This window comes from Medicago sativa, chromosome 1 (genome assembly GCF_051527215.1).
Source record: "Medicago sativa cultivar Bolivia chromosome 1, Bolivia_mono, whole genome shotgun sequence".
Taxonomy (NCBI): Eukaryota; Viridiplantae; Streptophyta; class Magnoliopsida; order Fabales; family Fabaceae; genus Medicago; species Medicago sativa.
In genome coordinates this window covers 60,267,821-60,287,493 of record NC_140749.1, presented here as the reverse complement: position 1 = coordinate 60,287,493, position 19,673 = coordinate 60,267,821, and the positions used below count along the sequence as shown (strand labels likewise).

Here is a 19,673-nt window from a genome sequence, read left to right as displayed (position 1 = left end):
TCTCTTGCAAACAGGGAGTAATATCCATTTACTCTCCGGCCGAGGCATATTAGATTCTCCTTGAAGTCCATCAAGTTATGTGATTCTCCTTGAAGTCTCAGGTTCGATTCTCTCTAATGTCAATTTAAGTGGGTTCTCCTTGAAGTCTCAGGTTCAATTCTCTCTAATGTCAATTTAAGTGGGTTAATTTAGCTTCTTCAAAAAAAAAAAAAAAGATTCTGTTATATTTATCAGTTATGTGATTATTTGTTACCTGGTTAGTATTAGTTGTATTAACCATAGTCATTATTATCTGCTTAGCTTTTAATTTATCCTGTTATAGTAGTATTCAGACCCTTGAACATGTGTGTGTATATTTCATTTCCAATCAATAAAGAGCTAAGTTCATTTCTATCATTTCTCAACTTCTCAATTGTTTTAGCTTGAGCTGAATTCATCTTCGGTATAGCATTTAGCATTTACCATCAAGTTGGTTGTGGTTTATTTCCAACATACTCTCCAATCTAATAAATCAGATCTAAAAATCTGAAAGAAAAAAATGCATTGTGCATTTTGAAAATAAGTGACAACAAATTCCCAGTGACATTGTTTAGAATCACTAATTAACAAGCTACATCAAAATAAGTTCAAAGACTAACTAACTATACACTTTTGTAGTAACTTGTAAGGCAACATGACCCTGTTTGGATAAACAGCTTAATAAACACTTATAGAAATAGTGTTTATTATAACAAAAGACAATAAAATAAAGTCAAACAAATTCCATACAAGCTATGAGTTGTTTTCATAAACTATCATGGAGAGCATATAAAAATAAGCTGAAAACAATTTATGGACATGTCATAAGCTCTCCAAACGGAATAATGTAAAGATCATGCAGATTACAATTCCAAGTATCGATTGAAGAATAAAATCAAACAGTTGGTTTGTGTTGGAAACCAGTACCAGGATTATTCTCATTGCATGGGAAAGCCTAAAGTCCAGTAACAACAGCATTAGGTGGACCACGACGATACCTCTGCACCGCATTGGCGCTGCCGGAGAACAGAGCCTTCACATTACCATTGGTTCTAAAACCACCTATGTAAGCAGCTATTATAGACTAATTGCACGCCTACTCTATTTAACAACTACACACCCAGATTTGAGTTACGCATTCCAATAACTCAGCCAGTATATGGTTGCTCTTACAAAGTTTGATTTGCAGGCTACACACACGGTCCTCAATTAAAGAGTTATCATGCTCAGGAATTATTTTTCCAGACTCATCCTCTCCACACCTTACGACAGTCAATGATTCTTTCATTCAATGGTGTTCCAAGAAGCAAAATAATGTTTCATGTTCAAGAAATACAATGAGCAATGGCTAACCTTTTAGTTGCTTGATTAGCAATTCCCATTGTCTACCCTGTTGTTCTTTACTGTGATTACTATTTTGCTTGTCACATTGCTGCCTATGCAATCTTTCACGAACTATTGAAGCATATTGACATTGATTGTCTTGTGTTTCATGCGAAATTGCAGTCCAAACTTTTTCATTTGTTGCCAATTCTAGTTTTGCACAACTGGTTGATATTTTCACCAAACCATCAGACCGTCAACCTTTCTCCTTTATGTCTATCAAACTGGGAGTGACATCCATCTTACTCGTTGGCAGGGGATATTAGATTATGCTATATTAATCAATTAGGTGATTGTTTGTTAACTGACTAGTATTAGTTGTATGAACCATAGTATTGTTTGTTTAGCTTTTAGTAGCATTCAGACCCTTGTACAAGTTCATTACTATCATTTCTCAAATGTTTTAGCTTGAGCTGAACTTCATCTTTGGTGTAGCAGTTGACTACCTAACCTAATATCACCTATACACCATATCAGTTGGTGTCTCCACGATAAACTACTTTGCACAGCTGATTCACCCATAATCATCATAGTCTTTCATGTTGTATAGTATTAGGTGAGGTAGTCAAATACTACACCGAAGGTCGAAGGTGAAGTTTCTTTCCAATAAACTCTCCAATCTAACAAACCGAACCTAATCAATTAAAAGGAAAAAATGTATTGTGCATTTTGAAAATAGTTACAAGCAGTTTCTAATGACATTTGATTTTCAAAATCATTAATTAACAAGCTACATCAAAATAAGTTCAAAGAACTAGGGACAATGTATGGAAAGGTAAATTTTCAAGCTTATAAGTTACAACATATAGCTTATAAGCTCGTAGAATCAAAATAGACATGTTTTGATAACAATTCTCTCAATTTTAATCTTATTATCTTAGCATAAGTTTGGTTTAGCTTTTTGAAGTATCAAATCGCTTCGCAATACACATTTTGCCGTGATTAACATAAGCTACAAATCATAGTAGGTTTCATTTCAACGTGCGTTCGATTTTGGTTCCAAGGCAAAAACAAACATACACTTGATTGAAAAAATCAAATATTATTTAAAAGTATATTTTCATATCATTTTATACTTATAAGCTAGTTGAACCACTGATTTGAGCAAATACTACAAATTCAATCCACTAACTTATTCAATATCAACTACCTTATTAACAATCCGCTACGATTTGGTTACTACAACTTACACTTATTCCGTGGCATGATTGAAGAATAATATCAAACAGTTGGTTTGCGTTGGAAACCAGTACCAGGATCATCATCATCACCACATGGAAAAACTTCAAGCCCGGTAACAGCAGCATCAGGTGGACCACGACGACACCTCTGCTCCATTTCCTGCACAGCTTGGACGCTACCGGAAAACAGAGCCTCCACAGACCCATCCCTCCGGTTCCGAACCCATCCTTTTAGCCCCAATTCCCTCGCATTTTCCACTGTCCAGTTTCTGTACCATACTCCCTGCACTCTCCCCTTTATCACCACCCTCTCCTACAAAAAACAAATATTAATCAACCATAATAAATTACTTAATTAATTAATTAATTAATTAAATTTGAATCAATTAATTCACATTCACCGTTTTGGTAGAAGAGGAATCTTGAGAACTCGCCATAACGGAAAGTGAACGTGGAAGACGAAATTGAAGAGAAGAGGTGTAAGTGTTATAACGGAAATTGAAGGTTCCAGAAGCAGTCTTAGTGGTATTATAACGGAAATGGAAGATGCTGGAAGAAGTGTTATTTGTAATAGAATTGCTCAAATACGCAATGAATCTTGGTCGCAGATGAATTGATGCCAATGCGATTGCCATGGTATAAATAAAACTGAAACAGTAAGGGATACGATAGTAATAGTATCTTGTTTGAAGAATACTGGGCCTGGGCCATGAAAAGCCCATGAACGCCAGGCTCAGGCCCATGGTTATTTATATTGGAAAATTTTGAGTCCAACGTGAAATTGAAATGGCGAGGAGGTTTGTTTTGAAGGTGTATGTATCTGCGAAGCATATGACAGCGAATGTGGTGGATTGGCAGCACCGGAGGGTGGTGGCGAGTGCGTCGACGGTGGAGAAATCAATAAGCGACGAGTTTGAGTTGGGGAGGAGCTGTAACGTTAAAGCGGCGGCAGCGTCTATTGGGGAGGTGCTGGCGATGCGGTTGAAGACGGAGGAGGCGGGGCTTGTAATGGAAGGTGGGGTCCACATGGATGTTGAGAAGGAGATTGAGAAGAAGAGTGTGGATACTGGACCTGAGGTTTGGGCTGTTGTTGATGCTTTGAGGAAGAGAGGTGTTAAGGTCTTCGTCGAGAATGAGCACAGTGTTTATTAGAGAATAAGGAGGAAGACAATAATGCGGTTACATAGCTTCGGATCACTAGAGTCTGAAGTTACAGCTTCCGATCACTAGAGTCTGAAGTGAAGTTAACTAGTTTTACAATTGAGATTGTACTTGGATTAGCTTGTTCATAGGATGATTGTACTTTAATTTCTTCCTATAAATACCTCTTGTAAACACTTTCACATTCTTGAGAAATAAAAATATTCATTTTACACATTTCATAACATGGTATCTAGAGTCTTTCTCTCTCTCATTCTCATGAAGAAAGTTTGTTACAAAGTTAGTTACAACAACTTTTCTTCTTCATCTTCAACCTTTCGCCATTGATTTTCTGCAACTTTTTTCAGGATTTTCTTCGATTCCTGCGTGAATCCTTGCTATTTCTTTGCATTTTCTTGCTTTGATCTCGTCTCGTTTCAATCATGCCTCGCCAAAATCAAGTTGATACTGAATCTGTGTTCCATGTGCATCCAAGCGAAGGTCCGAATTCTGTTCAGATTACTCCGCTCTTGGATGGATCCAATTATCTCTCATGGAGTCGCTCCATGATTCGAGCTTTAGGCGCGAAAAACAAATTGAAGTTTGTTGACGGTTCCATGGAAGTTCCTGATGAAGAGGATTTGAATCGTAGTGCCTGGGAACGGTGCAATCATCTCATACAGTCATGCATCATCAACTCTGTTTCTCCGCCAATTGTTCAGACTTTGGTTTTTCATGAAACCGTCATTGATGCGTGGTTAGATCTTAAGGATCGTTTTGCAAAAGCTGATACGATTCGAATTGCTACACTTCGTTCCAATATCAATAGCTTGAAACAAGGTTCAAAATTTATTTTAGAGTACTTCACAGAGATGCGTACTCTATGGGATGAGCTGAATTCTCATAGGCCTATGCCTCATTGTACTTGTCCTCATCCTTGTCGTTGTGCTGTTATGAGTAAAGCACGTAATTACAGACAAGAAGATCAAATCATCCAGTTTCTCACTGGATTGAATGATAAATTTGGAGTTATCAAAACTCAGATCCTCATGATGGATCATCTTCCTACTATCAATAGAGTTTATGCTTTGGTGATTCAGGAAGAAAGCAACAATAATTCAGCATCTCCAAGCATTAATGAATCCATTTCTTTGATCAATGCATCTGATTCTTGTAACAAATCAGATTATTCATCTGGAAGAGGCAGAGGGAGAGGTCATTCATCTAGTTCAAGGCCTCCACGCCAGTGCACCTTTTGTGGAAGAAGCAATCATACTGTGGATTATTGCTATGCCAAGCATGGATATCCAAATAATTTCCAGCGACAAACTCCTTCTGTTAATGCTTCAAGTAGTTTTGAAACAAATGAAGCACCATCAGGAAGTTGCAATGAAGCATCTTCATTCAGTGCCAATATCTCACAAGAGAAGTATGATCAGCTTGTAAGTTTGCTTCAGCAAGTGAATTTGTTGCCTTCATGATCCACACCTTCTGTCAGTGCCAATCAAATCAGCTCTTCTCCCTTGTCAGGTATATCATCCATATTCTCTTGTTCTATTTATGCTAAGTCTGATATATGGATTTTAGATTTAGGAGCCAATGAACATATCACTTCCTCTGCACATTGGTTCACATCTTATCACAAATTGATCCTAAACCTGTTAATTTGCCCAATGGAACCTCAGTTTTAGTTCAATATGCTGGCACTATCCATTTTTCACCTCAATTTTACCTTGAAAATGTCTTGTATTCATCATCATTCACTATGAACTTGATCTCTATCTCTAAAATATGTGAGTCTTTGAATTGTTATGCCAACTTTCATGACAAAAAGTGTTTGTTACAGGATCTTTACTCCCAGAAGATGATTGGTTTGGGTGAACAGATTAAAGGTTTATATATATTAGATTTAGATTCTTTTAATAAGCCTTTGTGCAATAGTTTGTCTATTAATCACATTTCCACCCATATCAATTTAACCATACCTTCATCTGCATTGCGGCACTTTAGATTAGGACATGTTTCACCCAAAAGACTCATTCATATGTCTCAATTGTATCCCACTCTCACTTTTGATCACAATGCCACATGTGATATATGCCATTTTGCCAAACAAAAGAAATTGTCTTTTCCTTCTAGTGTATCTGTAGCTTCTAGAAAGTTTGAGCTTCTGCATTTTGATATTTGGGGTCCCATTTCCACTCCTTCTGTTCATAATCATAGATATTTTCTTACTATTCTTGATGATTTCAGTAGATACGTTTGGATTGTGCTTTTAAAATCTAATTCGGAAGTTTCTCAACATGTTAAAAACTTCATTTCTCTTGTTGAAAACTAGTTTCATATAACTCCTAAAGCCATCAGGTCAGACAATAGGCCTGAAATTTTACTTCATTCTTTCTATGCCTCTAAGGGTATCATACATCATAGGCCATGTTTTGAGACCCCCCAACAGAATGGTAGGGTTGAGAGGAAGCATCAACACATCCTCAATGTAGGTAGAGCTCTTTTGTATCAATCCAAACTACCTGCTCCATATTGGTCATATGCCCTTTTGCATGCTACCTTTATCATTAACAGAGTCACTTCCCCTAATCTCCACAACAAATCACCATACCACGTTCTTCATAGTAAACTCCCTGACATTGAGTCATTCAAAGTTTTTGGTTCTTTATGCTACTCCTCTACTTTTCAAGCACACAAATCCAAACTATCTGCTAGAGCCAGAAAATGTGTTTTTCTGGGTTACTCTATTGGTTTCAAAGGTTCAGTTCTTTTAGATATTCACTCAAGGGAGATTCATATATCTTGACATGTTTAATTTCATGAACACATTTTACCCTATCCATCCAACCCTTTGTCCATAACCACTAACTGGACCTATTTTTCCTCTGATACTTGCATTGCAAGCAACCCTATACCTCCTACTTCCTCATCTCCACCACCACCTATTATTGACCCTGACCCACCACATGATGACTCTAAACCACCTATCACTCCTATTTCACCACATATTCTCAGAAAATCTACCAGAACCAGTCACCCTCCATCTCATTTACAAGACTATATCTGCAATAATACTTCTGGTTCATTTCATGCTTTGTGTGCCAATGTTAAATATCCCATTTCTGATTCCCTTTCTTATACTAATGTGTCTCCTTCTCATTGTGCTTTTTCTCAATCCATTAATTCACACATTGAGCCAACCACATATGATGAGGCAAGCAAACACACTTGTTGGCAGCAGGCTATGCAGGCTGAACTTGCAGCTCTTTAGAATACTGGCACTTGGAAACTGGTGGATTTACCACCACACATCAAACCAATAGGATGTAGGTGGATATACAAGATCAAACATCATGCAGATGGTACTATTGAGAGATACAAAGCAAGATTGGTTGCCAAAGGATACAATCAAGTTGAGGGACTGGACTATTTTGATACTTATTCATCAGTTGCCAAGCTCACCACAGTCAAAACTGTTATTGCTTTATCAGCTATCAACAACTGGCACATACATCAACTTGATGTGAATAATGCATTTTTCCATGGAGACTTGCAGGAAGATGTATATATGACTGTTCCTCAAGGTGTCATTACTTCTAAACCAAATCAAGTCTGCAAATTACAGAAGTCTCTCTATGGTCTCAAGCAGGCAAGCAGAAAGTGGTATGAAAAACTCACTTCATTACTTCTTGCCCATCAATATACACAATCAACCTCTGATCATTCATTGTTTATCAAGAAAACTGCCACTACTTTCAAGGTTATGTTAGTGTATATTGATGATGTGATAATTGCTGGTGATTCATTGCTTGAGTTTCAACACATCAAATCCATCTTGCATTCTGCATTCAAGATTAAAGATCTTGGGCAACTAAAATACTTTCTTGGTTTGGAGGTGGCACATTCTTCCACATGCATCTCATTGTGTCAAAGGAAATATTGTCTTGACCTTCTCACTGATACAGGTCACTTAGCTTGCAAACCTGTATCTACACCTTCTGAACCTGCATGTAAGCTTCATCAAGACAATAGTGCACCTTACAATGATGTCCCCTCCTACAGAAGACTGATTGGTAGGCTGATATATCTCACCAATACCAGGCCAGATATCACCTTTGCTACTCAACAGCTCAGCCAATTTCTTTCTTCTCCAACAGAGAAACATTTTGTTGCAGCTACTAGAGTTCTCAGATATCTGAAGAAATGCCCAGGTCAAGGCCTCTTCTTCCCTAGAGCTTCTTCTCTATGTCTCTCAGGGTTTTCAGATGCTGACTAGGCTGGGTGCATAGATTCCAGAAGATCAATCTCTGGTCAATGCTTCTTTCTTGGCAGCTCTTTCATTTCATGGAGGACTAAGAAGCAATTGATTGTTTCAAGATCCTCATCAGAAGCTGAGTATAGAGCTTTGGGTGCAGCAACATGTGAACTGCAGTGGCTTTTGTATCTGCTCAAAGATCTTCATGTTTCACTCATTAAACCTCATGTGCTCTATTGTGATAATCAGAGTGCTTTACATATAGCTGCTAATCCAGTTTTTCATGAAAGGACAAACCACCTTGAGATAGACTGTCACTTGGTTAGGGAAAAATTGCAAGCAGGAATCATGAAGTTGCTACCAGTTTCTTCCAAAGATCAATTGGCAGATTTCTTCACTAAACCACTTCTTCCTCAACCATTTCACATTTTATTGTCCAAGCTGGGAATGCTTGACATTTACCATGTCCCAGCTTGTGGGGGACTGTTAAAGAATAAGGAGGAAGACAATAATGCAGTTACATAGCTTCTGATCACCAGAGTCTGAAGTTACGGCATCTGATCACTAGAGTCCGAAGTTAACTAGTTTTACAATTGAGTTTGTACTTGGATTAGCTTGTTCATAGGATGATTGTACTTTATTTTCTTCCTATAAATACCTCTTGTAAACTCTTTCACATTCATGAGAAATGAGAATATTCATTTTACACATTTCATAACAGTGTTGTAGGGACTAAATCGTAAAATTCGTTGTATTTTTTTTTTATGTATTTCTTTGTTTTGTAATTGTTATGCCATGTTTCTTGTGTTGTTCCTAAAACTTGGTTGCAATGTAAACTTGTAAATTGGGTTTAAGTAATGAAGCCAAGACACTATGAAAAGGTTTTGAGTGTTTATTTTTCCATCACAGTGATTGTGATTTCAAATGCACTCATAAATTTTAGATTATATATAATTTGAAAAACATTAACGTTAAAAAAAACCTCTAAAATCATATACTTTTTTTAACTCTATAAGTTACTTTTAATCTAACATATTTTTGTAACAAACCTTTTTATTGATTAAAATACATATGGTTTCAACTAATGTCACGCAAGGGCTTACACAATAGTGGAATCTATTTAAATCTCAACAAATAGAAGAGTGTTTAATGGAAAGAGTCACAGATTGTGTTGTTAGCACTAATCTTTTTATAAATGCCTCCAAAACTATGTTAATGTTTTGAGTAATTGTATTGGTTGTGCATTGTCTCATTATTAAGATCTAATACTGAGAATCTGAGTGTTTCGATTTGGTTATTTTGCAATTGTTCCACGATACAGAAGATACAAACACAAGAAATATATTGATCAATATATTCATGAGGTTGAAGATGACAAGTATAATAAGAGTTAAGACTAAGAAACCTCCTGACCTCTTATTAAACTTGATCAAACTAGATTTAAAAAAGTGGAGACGTTGTGGAAAGCAATTACATGGTCATTGTAGCAAATTCTTATAATGCCCAATTTAATAGTCTTCATAGCCTAATATACGAAGCCCAAGAGTGATACAAATGTTCAGGAAAATTGCTATTCTCTCTGTCCATTTTGCTCATTCTCACGAATCCTGCTCTTTACCCAAATCGTTTCGCTCATTCCCAAAGTAAAATACCAAACTACCCCTACGCATGTTAAGTTATGCTAGTGCAAATACTAACGCAAGTTAACATGCGTTACGTAGGTTAACATGCGTTAGTATTATTTGTTGAAAACACTGCCCATGTTAACATGCGTTGGTGTTATTTGTAAAAAAAATAACGCATGTTAACATGCGTTAGTGTAATGGAGTGCGTGAGTTAACTCACGTTTCCATTTGCACTGGCGTGAGTTAACTCACGTTTATAGCAGAAGCAGAAACTGCATGCATGCATGCAGTAACAGAACAGACTTTTGATAAGTCTAGAAAGACCTGTAATCACGCCACATTCATAACTTAACCAAATTAAGCCAGTTTAAGAAGTTTATCGGATAATACGACATAATTGATCAAAATTAATTAAAAACATCGTTTTTCTCATAATCACATAATCACACATAAACGATCCAAACGGTCCAAATTTTACAAATACGCCGGTAATGACCCGTAATAATTTAAACACACTTAATGACACATAAACGATCCAAAATAATTCTTTTCATATATTTATATAATATTAGTTACATATTGGCCATAAATATCAAAATTACACAATAGGCCACCAAAAAATATGTCGGGGTGTAATACCACCAAAAAATAGGACGAACACCCACCGACCCAAAAGTGTCATAACCTATCTAACTAGACTAGTGATAGTGCATAATCTCCATCTTCATCCATGACTTCGTTCTCTTGCTTTGGCTTTTCCGGGGTGTCCAAAGTAATAAGATTGTGCTCATTTGTTGGTTTCTTTGGCGGCTTTGGCTCCTTAGACATGAGCTCATCGAAGGCGGTGTTTCTATCCAAAAACTGAAAAAGCCATTGCTCCGCATCACTAATCTTGTGAGTCATCCACTCCTTAGGAGGAGGTGGTAGCGGACAATTTTCTTTCAACTTCACATGAAGAAAGTGGTCCGGAATCAAGCAAAGGCACATTATGTTGGAATGTGCATTAAGTGGTGGAGCACTCCGGATTGGAAAATATGTCTCACATGAACCACCCAATTCGGGCAAAGTCAATAGAACAACCGCTCTATTGTAGCAACTAGCAACAATGTGACCCATATCCGGAGTGGTCAACCACTTCTCTGGAGGTGCAATACCACTTTTACTTGTTGGAGGGTGTAAACCATCCAAGATAAGTTTGTAACGGCTCTCGGTAGAATATATTGGCAAGTAGTCACTCTTGTGAGTTTTCAACTCATTAATAAGTGCATGACGAACCAAATCATGATCATCCTCATGAAATCCCGTGTGCCTAGCTACGACCCGGAAACCACAATTACCATCACCTCTAACATTCACAATGTCTTCAACGTAAGGTCTCATGAAATTTGGAATTTGTGAAATGTATGGTATTTGCAAATAAGGTTGTTTTTTTGAAGTAGGAGTTGAAGTTTGTGAGCGGGAGCAAGGGCCAAGACGAGAACCTTTAGTCTTATGAGACTTACTCTTGCCATGTGAGCATTGACTATCGGGATTTTGAGCATCAATAGTTTCCCACCTAGAGGGGATTCGACCCGTGGACCTCGTTTTCGGTGTAGCCTTCACCCTTTTAGGTGCTCCCTTAGTGGACATATTTTTTGGAGGTGGCTTTAACATTCGGTATGTATTGGTTTTGTAGGTGGAGTCCATGACCAAAACGGTGGGAAAAGTGTTGAGCATATCAATTGAATCCGGATGTGCAAAGAATAAATCTTCAAGAGTAGTTTCCTCGCTATTTGCTCTTGTGAAATAGACATACCGATGCTTCTCCAACTTTGTAGTCAAGTATTGCAACTCGGTCTTGTCCTCCCTTTGTCCCTTGCCCCATCTAGTTAGTACATTATACACTTGCTTGATGCCTGTCACACTTTCTTTGTTTCTTTCCTTCAAATCTGTGAGAATATTCCTAGGTTTTGCCAAGCTCTTTGTCATGTCGATAACTCTTTGCTTCTCCTCCCCTTTTAGTCGACCCGCAAGAAGGTGGCCGGATAAGTTTGGCGCCAACTCATGGTTGTGAACTCCACAAAGCATTGCAATCCACCATTCTTGTGTTTTTTTTTCAAAGAAGCATTTCAACCTAAACGGACAATTGCACTTCCTTGATCCCGTGCCTTCAAGCTTCGGTTTCTTCCTCGTCCTAGGCAGCTTGTATTCACCACTCCTCTCACATTGCATCGTCATGTATGGCGCTATTGTACTAGATTTATCTATAGAAATAGTAAATCCCGCCCTAGCCGCTTGTCGACGAACCCAACCAAGCAATTCTTCTCGATCTTTCCATCTCTCGTTTGTTGTAAAAAATGAACCGGTGTTTTCTTCAATAACACGAACACCGGTAGGTACCGGTTTAGGCTTCTCTTCAAAGTTACCGGTAGGTACCAGGTTTGCTTGATTGTGAAGTATGTGAGCTTCAACTTGAAAAGGAATTTTCACTTTAAACTTCACTTCATTGGTTGGTTTGCCTACGCCGGAAGGTTCACCGGAAGCTTTGTTTTTGCCCGGTTTGGGCTCAACGCCATCCTCCGCCACATGTTCCACCATGCCACTCAATGTCTACTCAATAAAAAAATACAAAGAAAAAATAAATAAATGACTTGTGCGGCAAGCAAAGCATGTAAAAAAAAGTGGCGCAAAATTTCAAAATCTGGGCAACACACTAGCGTGAGTTAACTTGCGCTAGTGTTATCTTCCTACGCAAGTTAACTTACGCACACCTCACAACTAGCGTGAGTTAACTCACGCTCAGCCCTAGCACCTACTGACAAAAATGACGTGACAGGCAGAAAAACCAGGAAAATAGGATGAGTTTTGGGGATACATTACCTGTTCTTTGATGCTTGATGAGCGTAGAAACTTGCTTCCTGACGATTTGCAATGATTTGGAGTTGAGATTATGACCCAAAAATTCGCACTTTTTGGGTTTTTGGAGGTGGAGGGAAAGAAAAAATGGTGTTTTGGGCTTGCATGCTGGGTTTTGAACTAAAAACGGCACTTAGCATGACTTAACTCACGCTACGTGACTTAAGTCACGCTACGCAAGTTAACTTGCGTAACACATGTTAATATGCGTAGGGGTAGTTTGGTATTTTACTTTGGGAATGAGCGAAACGATTTGGGTAAAGAGCAGGATTCCATTCTCATCTCAAACTTCTAAATATAACTCAATTGTAAGTTAACTCACGCTAAGTACATGGGCCCCGTTTGGATTGGCTTATTTTGAGTTTATCTACTAACATAAACACTTTCAAATGTGTTTGGATAAATTATAAAAATAGCTTATAACAATTTCATAAGCCGCTTATATCATATTTGAATAAACCATAATTTTGAGCGTAGTACATAGCTTATACGGAGCTTATGCATTTATATGTGACCCACTTCGATTCTCACTTTCCCTTTTTTTTTTTTTTCAAAGCCTATATATTTTTATTTTATTTATTATATACATGTGTTTTATGTTGGTGATGAGTACATTGAGTACCTAACTAGTAACTTATCTTTAATTAACACACGTAAATTCTTCTTTTACGCGAAAGCAGTTTTGTTTATCTTTATGTTAATTTAATCTATATATACATATATGTTTTTTTTTTTACAAAGTATATATACATTTTTTATACAAGGTATATATACATCTTTTTTTGACACGATACAAATATAAATACCAAGTAAACTTTTTATAGTTGTTTTGCTCCTCCTCTCATGCATGTTTTCTTTTAGTTTTTTTTTTCCTTTTGCTGATTTTTGTTTAACAAACCAAATTATTATTTTTTGGTCAATTTTAACAAACCAAATTCAATTATAAAGGAGAGAAATATGTTCTCGTGAGTTTAGCTCAGTTGGTAGGGACAATGCATAATATATGCAAGGTTCGGGGTTCGAACCCCGGCCCCTTAACTTACAACTTGAAAAAATTACGAGATATTTTTTCAGCAATGATCTATGAGCTTGTTTGGGTTGGCGGTGGGAAAGCCAAACCCACGTTTCAAGGACCTACTTTCGTGAAAATCTAGAAGCTTACTTTCCTAGCTTTTGCTGCAACGTGGTTTTCTACCGGCGTTTTGGAAAAATTAAGCCATTCCAAACACACAATATGACTATTAAACTTTTACATATGTTTGATTTATATATATATATATATATATATATATATATATATATATATAATTGTTTATGTAATGACACATCCAAACACTTCAATTTATGTAAGTACTTTTTAGTGTACATATCTAAACATAAATAGCTTATCGAGTATAAGAGCTTATGATGTAGGCTCTAGTGTATAAGCTCTAATGTTATAAGCATCTCTATAAGTTATTTATCCAAATGGGGCCATAGCGTGACTTAACTCACACTGAAACCTAGTGTGAGTGAACTTCCGCTCGGTATCAACGTGAGTTAACTCATGTTGGATTTTGTTTTACATCATAACAACAACGACAATATAGCCATTGTGTTTCAAAAGCAAGAAAAATCCACTTCTCCCTCCAAACTCGAATTCCCACAAACTCAATCAAACCAAGTTCAACTTCTACTCCAACATAAAGCAAGTGATTATGATCATTTGACATTTGGTTTTTTTTGTTGAAAAGTTAGAATTTTTTTTTTTTATAAAAGTTGTTAAATTTTAGGTTTTTAGGGTTAACGAAATTGTTAGAATTTTCGGATGTTAATGATCAAATAAGTTAAAAATTGTACTTTAGATGTTGTTGATTAGAGTAAGTTTCACTCCAGGTAACTGAAAAAAGTGATTGAACCGATCTTAAAATTGTGAGCGGTAGTTAACTGCCGCTGAAAAATGTCGAGCGGCTGTTAACTGCCGCTGATATAAGGGAATGAGCAATTCCATAAATTAGAAGAGTAATTTTCAAAAAAAATTATTTAACGGACTCAATGGATATATTGATTGAAATAACAACAATGTCTAACAATTAATGAAATGAAGTGAAAGAAAACCTAATAGTGAACCTAACTATCTAATGCTTATAGATTATAATCTAAAGAAAATTTTGATATTGATAACACGACTTCTTCAGTTAAAGCATGAGCTATCGTATTTGTTGTCGCATATTAATATTGAACTCCACCCGAAAGTTTGTGAACTGTGAATGAAATAGTCTCTGGCATCCTGATATGATATGAACAAATTCTGAAACATCACGTAATTTGGAGTGAAAAGTGACATTGGTTGTTTTAGAATCCACTACAAAATCGACATTGTGCATATGCATGTCACTTAATCATTCTATGGCATTAAATAAACATATAGTGACATGATATGCATTGTTCATATCATATCCTGATATGATATGAACAAATTCTGAAACATCACGTAATTTGGAGTGAAAAGTGACATTGGTTGTTTTAGAATCCACCACAAAATCGACATTGTGCATATGCATGTCACTTAATCATTCTATGGCATTAAATAAACATAAAGCTTCACCAATAGGAACAGAACATAATATGGAGAGAAACTCATGGTTTTGGCTAAAACAAAAGCTCCATCATCGTCACATACACATATACCAATACATATATGATTCATAGACTGCAAAAAGAAAGCATCAATATTGCACTTAAGACGACCAGGGGCCGGCCTTTCCCAATACACATCACGACCTGCAGTTGACAAGGAACTCGACAACATTGGAAGCCTCGCGTGCGAAGTCGAAGTGGTTTTCTGATTGTCCCTCGTACTTTGAATAATATTAGCATCATGCCAGTCTTCAATGAGGTGACGCGCTCCGTCAACTATGTTGGCACAAAGTTCATTCTCGTTCTTCCAGGTTTAAGGTTACGGTGCTTCAATAAACTCCAGTAAATGGCTGCCAAACGTTGAGCATGTTCTTGAGATAGATTCTGTAGCAAAGAAAAAATAGCACATGTAAGTTGGAGACAAGAAAAACGTAGTTTATCTTACTCCAAATACCCGTCATTTGCTACACTTGCATTTCAAAAGGACACTAAAAAATAATATGAGTAAAATCTTCATGATTATAATTACAACTAACACAATTCGTTGGAGACTGGACTCCTTTGTCCTCAAGATTTCCCATGTTCTTGTTATCGTCATACATGTTTGGATTTGCTTAATATTGGAAAACTACTTTTGCTAAGTTTCTAAATAATATTTGATAAAAATCTATTTTAAAACTAAAAACAATAATAAAAAAAATCACTAAATCAAACACATTTTAACATCTTTACAATGCAACTTAGCCAAAAAACGATCCGAGTTCAATTCACCTCACGTTCATTAAGAAAATAAAAACAGGGTGCTCATGTTTTTTTTAAGGGTGCTCATGTTTCTGTTAATTATATTTTTTTTAGCATGTTTCTGTTAATTATTTAACTTGTATAAATCACCACCTTTCATCCTTAGGGAATAAATCAATTTCTTATACCATTATCTTCTTTACAAGTTGTTCAAATGACACCTACTTCTAGAATAACCTAGATTATATATACCGGCGATGGTCGTCAAGCTTACTGTGAAAACTGAAACTGAATCTCCATTAATGGAGAGAAAAAGCTTGAGAATGAAGAAGAATACAATATTATTGAATTGTTTCATACAACTAAGATATACAAGTAGTACATGAAGAGTATATATAGAACCTCTATGATCTATAACTGTCAATTAACTCTAGTTACTCTCTAACTAACTATAGTTAAAAAACAGTTACAAGTAGTTAACTTGCAGTGCAAGTTAACTAACTAACTACTTTCTATACTAACTTCAACACCCTCCCTCAAGCTGGAATGAATGTCAAGCATGCCAAGCTTGTGTTGCAGATTGTTGAAAGGTCCAGGATGAAGAGATTTGGTCAATATGTCTGCCACTTGCTCTTTAGAAGAAACTGGTAATAGGTGGAGCATGCCTGTTTGGATTTTGTCTCGTACTACATGGCAGTCTATCTCAATGTGTTTTGTCCTCTCATGAAAAACTGGGTTAGCAGCTATGTGCAATGCTGATTGATTATCACAGTATATGATGATAGGTGATGGATGAGGGACAAGAAAGTCTTGTAGAAGATATAGCAGCCATTGTCCTTCACAGGTGGCTTGTGCCAAAGCCCTATACTCAGCCTCAAAAGATGATCTAGAGACAACACTTTGTTTCTTACTTTTTCAACTGATAAGAGATTTGCCTAGGAAGAAACAGAAGCCTGTAGTGGATCTTCTAGTGTCAGGGCAAGCACCCCAATCAGAATCTGAAAACCCTTTGAGAGTTAAAGGGGAAGAAGCACTAAAGAAGAGACCTTTGCCAGGATTATTCTTAAGAAACTTAAGAACATGTAAAGCTGCTGACATATGATCAGTTCTAGGTGTAGCTAAAAACTGGCTGAGTTTGCTTACTGCATAAGAAATCTCAGGTCTGGAGTGAGTCAAATACAGAAGTCTTCCAATCAATCTTCTGTATGTTGTAGGTTCAGGTAAAATTTCACCAGAATTCTTGTGCAATTGAAGATGGGGTTTAATTGGGGTGGAACAAGGTTTAGCACCAAGAAGGCCTGCATCTTGAAGAAGATCCAGAGTATATTTCCTTTGACATAAAGAGATTCCATTTTGTGACCTAGCAACCTCAAAACCAAGGAAGTATTTGAGAGTTCCAAGATCCTTAATGCTAAATTTATCATCAAGCAAAGTCTTGATAGTTTGAATCTCATTGATATCTGTCCCTCCTAAGACTAAATCATCAACATAAACAAGAATAACTGTGAAGCCTGAAGAACAATGTTTGGTGAAGAGGGAATAATCTGCTTTGGATTGAGTATATCCTGATTGAAGCAAGGTCTCAGTAAGCTTGGTGTTCCACTGTCTGCTAGCTTGTTTGAGACCATAAATGGACCTTTGAAGTTTGCATACAAGGTCAGGTTGAGGTAGAGGCAAACCAGGAGGAGCTTGCATATAGACTTCTTCATTCAAATCACCATGAAGAAAGGCAGTGTTGACATCAAGTTGAAACAAGGGCCAGTTCTGAGAAGCAGCAATAGCAATAAGAGTTCTAACAGTTGTCATTTTCACTACAGGACTGAAAGTATCCATGTAGTCTATGCCTTCTGTTTGTGTAAAACCCTTGGCCACCAATCTGGCCTTATACCTTTCCACAGAACCATTAGCATGTAATTTGACCTTGAACACCCATTTACAGCCTATAGCCTTCTTTTGTGGAGGTAATTTTGCAAGACTCCATGTATTGTTTTTCACCAGAGCAGTTAACTCAGCTTGGATAGCCAGTCTCCATTGTTCATCACCCATAGCCTCCTCATAGGATGAAGGTTCAGAAATGGCAGACAAATTGAGAGTGTATGTTTTGTGTGCGGGGGACAATTTATTATAAGACAAATGATGAGAAAGAGGATACTTACTAGATGAAGATGATTGTGAATCAGCATGAAGTGAAGAATGGATTGTATTAGTGAGAGATGTACAATGATAATCCTGTAAGTATGTAGGTGGTTGTACATGTCTAGTTGATTTCCTAAGAGGTATTAATGGAGATGGAGATGTATCAGATGATGCAGATGCAGGGAAAGAAAATGATGATGATGCAGATGAAGGAGATATGTTTGGTAATGATTTATGATTGGCAGTATTGGGAGAGGGAGATGTAGATGCAGGTTGTGTATCATTAGTGACATATGCATGATTATTGGGAGAATTTGGTGTATGACTTGGATTAATGTCAAAAATGTCATCCAAAAAAGGAAAAGAAACTGGTGCATGTGTAGATGTGGGAGTCACACTGTCATTGGACATACTAGATTGATAAGGAAATATATGTTCAAAGAAAACAACATCTCTTGAAAGAAAAATTTCTTTTGAATGCAAATCAAAAAGTATGTAACCTTTAACACCATCTTTGAAACCAATATGAATGCATTTTCTTGATCTAGAATCAAGTTTCTTTCTGTGAGCTGAGAGAGTAGTAGCAAAACACAGTGAGCCAAAAACTCTCAGATTTTTAATGTCAGGTAAACAATTATGTAAAACATGAAAGGGTGACTGATTGGATAAAAAAGGAGTAGGTAACCTGTTAATGATGTGAATGGCATGGCTAACAGCATGAGCCCAAAAAATTTTAGGAAGATTTGATTGAAATAAAAGAGCTCTAGCTACAGCTAAAATATGTTGATGTTTGCGCTCAACAATGCCATTCTGTTGTGGTGTACCAACACAAGAAGACTGGTGTAAAATGCCATTTTGACTGTAAAAATCTTTCAGTAAAAATTCAACACCATTGTCTGTTCTAATAGTTTTAATTTTAGTGTTAAATTGGTTTTGAACTAAGAGAACAAAGGACTTGATAAGACCAGAAGCTTCAGACTTTAGTCTCATGAGGTAAAGCCAAGTAAATCTGCTTTTATCATCAACAATAGTCAAAAAATATTTATAACCAAGCATAGAAGGAATGGAAAGAGGTCGCCATATATCCATATGGATCAAATCAAAAACATGAGTAGAAACATGTGAACTTAAAGGAAAAGGGAGCCTCTTTTGTTTTGCATAAAAACATGTATCACAAGGAGAAGCAGATTTATCAACAGAAACAAAAGGAAATTTTTTATTAATTTCAACAAGTTTGTCCAATGAAGGATGTCCAAATCTCATATGCCAAAGGTTACAATGCTTATTTGTATCTAGAACAGAAGCTACATTGTTACAAATGGAAGTAGGAACTTGACTAAAACTAACTGAGGGCTCTATGAGCATATACAATCCATGTTTCACTTCAGCTGTACCAATCATCTTCTGTGAGCAAGTTTCCTGTAGGTAACATTTATTATTCTCAAAGATTAGTTTGCAATGAAGATGTTCAATAAGTTTGTGAACAGAAATGAGATTAAAAGAAAATTGTGGTAAGTATAAAACATCATTGAGGTAAAAATTTTGATTAAAAACTATGGTGCCTGCAAGAGAAGTGGTGACTAAAGAACCATTTGGCAATTTGATATGAACAGGGTTAATTTTCTTAAGACATTGAAAAAAGTGTTGTGAAAAACAAACATGATCTGTGGCACC

General features: G+C 36.6%; 3 protein-coding genes across 4 annotated transcripts; 1 reads left to right on the top strand and 2 right to left on the bottom strand.

The window, feature by feature from the left end:
• Window positions 1-2,402: 2,402 nt before the first annotated feature.
• On the bottom strand, window positions 2,403-3,372 carry LOC146955971 (acylphosphatase family). Of its 2 annotated transcripts, none has more exons than XM_085725308.1 (2): window positions 3,017-3,372; window positions 2,403-2,895 (listed from the first exon to the last, which is right to left on the bottom strand). In XM_085725308.1, the coding sequence occupies exons 1-2, from the start codon at window positions 3,323-3,325 to the stop codon at window positions 2,623-2,625; spliced, it is 582 nt and encodes a 193-aa protein (XP_085581434.1). In that variant the 5' UTR covers window positions 3,326-3,372; the 3' UTR covers window positions 2,403-2,622. The 2 variants fall into 2 exon arrangements, with proteins under 2 accessions (XP_085581434.1, XP_085581440.1); XM_085725314.1 differs by having other exon boundaries at window positions 2,984-3,325.
• Window positions 3,373-4,165: 793 nt separating this feature from the next.
• LOC146955970 (uncharacterized) lies at window positions 4,166-8,508 on the top strand. The gene is made up of 5 exons (XM_085748995.1): window positions 4,166-5,164; window positions 5,221-5,252; window positions 6,633-6,958; window positions 7,088-7,985; window positions 8,061-8,508. Exons 1-5 carry the CDS (start codon window positions 4,166-4,168, stop codon window positions 8,506-8,508), a joined length of 2,703 nt encoding a protein of 900 aa, XP_085605121.1.
• Window positions 8,509-10,301: 1,793 nt separating this feature from the next.
• On the bottom strand, window positions 10,302-11,675 carry LOC146955969 (uncharacterized). The gene has a single exon (XM_085748994.1). The coding sequence runs from the start codon at window positions 11,673-11,675 to the stop codon at window positions 10,302-10,304; it is 1,374 nt and encodes a 457-aa protein (XP_085605120.1).
• Window positions 11,676-19,673: the final 7,998 nt, after the last annotated feature.